This window comes from Arachis ipaensis, chromosome B05 (assembly GCF_000816755.2).
Source record: "Arachis ipaensis cultivar K30076 chromosome B05, Araip1.1, whole genome shotgun sequence".
Classification (NCBI taxonomy): domain Eukaryota; kingdom Viridiplantae; phylum Streptophyta; class Magnoliopsida; order Fabales; family Fabaceae; genus Arachis; species Arachis ipaensis.
This window is the reverse complement of record NC_029789.2, coordinates 145,009,205-145,010,350: the sequence shown is the minus strand read 5'-3', so window position 1 is coordinate 145,010,350 and position 1,146 is coordinate 145,009,205. Positions and strand designations below refer to the sequence as shown.

Below are 1,146 nucleotides of genomic sequence, written 5' to 3'. Positions count from 1 at the left end.
GCTAGTTTTATCATCTAAAATATTATGAACAACATAAAAAACGGCTAAAAATAATTTTGACACAATTAAAAAATGTTAAGAATAAAATTAAAAAATTAAAAATATTAAGGACAAAAGATTAAATGAAATTAAACATTAAAAATATTGTTTAGAAAATTATAAATGTTAAAAATAAAAATATATTTTACCAGTTTATCCTAATAATTTTATTATTATGTTTACTTTTATAATTCAAATTAAACAGTATTTGCCATTTATATATTGATGGTGGACTTATATATATGTTTTTGTATTAATATATTTCCCAATGGTAATTAGGGAAATGGAAAAGGATTTTGTGCCGGAGGTGATGTAGTATCTGTAATTTCTTCCTCACTCACAGGTATATATAACTCACCTAGGATCTACGGATACTGACACGCGAGATGGGATATGACACGATACGGGATACGCTAACACGTAAATTCTAAAATCTTATAAGATACGGGACACATATATATAAAATATAAAGTATTTTTTAGATAAATCGTAATAATATTTTGATATTTTATTGATACTAAAATATAAATTAATTTTTTTAATTATTTTTAATATCTTATTTTAATTATATCAAGTATTTAAAATATTTTTTATTTTAATAAATAATAATATATACTATATCTAAATTTATTTCAAGAATATATGTTAAGAATAAGATTGGACACGCTGACACGTGATGGTATTTAGGTGTATTCAAACGTGTCTGGAGAAGAATTTTTTACTTTTTATTAAGACACGGTTGGATACAGCAGACACGCGTGTTAGACGAGTGTCGTTTCCAAAATGTGTTCGACACGCGAACACGACAACTCAGCAAAGTATTCGTACTTCATAGTAACCCACAAATAAAAACCATCAACATACATACATAATCAAAATAGGTAAAATTTCGATTTAATTTTTGATATTATGATTTTGATTAAATAAGACGGTTTTCATTTATTTTTTAAATTTTCAAATTTCAATTTTAACCATATTGAATATATAACGTATAGAACAAAACCATTTTTTTACAGTCAAATTGAATAAATACTAATAAACTCGACTCTTATTCATTTTTTTTAAAGATAAAACGATTTTTATAAAAAAAGATACTTCGGTCTCTAA

At 23.7% G+C, this 1,146-nt stretch overlaps 1 protein-coding gene across 3 annotated transcripts in view; it reads left to right on the top strand.

The window, feature by feature from the left end:
* Positions 1–1,146, top strand: part of LOC107644694 (3-hydroxyisobutyryl-CoA hydrolase 1) — a 42,537-nt gene that overhangs the window by 2,955 nt on the left and 38,436 nt on the right. For all 3 annotated transcript variants that reach the window (XM_016348622.2, XM_016348621.2, XM_016348620.2), the window contains exon 4: positions 319–382. In XM_016348622.2, the coding sequence (XP_016204108.1) occupies positions 319–382 (64 nt within the window). The remainder of the gene's footprint in view (positions 1–318; positions 383–1,146) is intronic.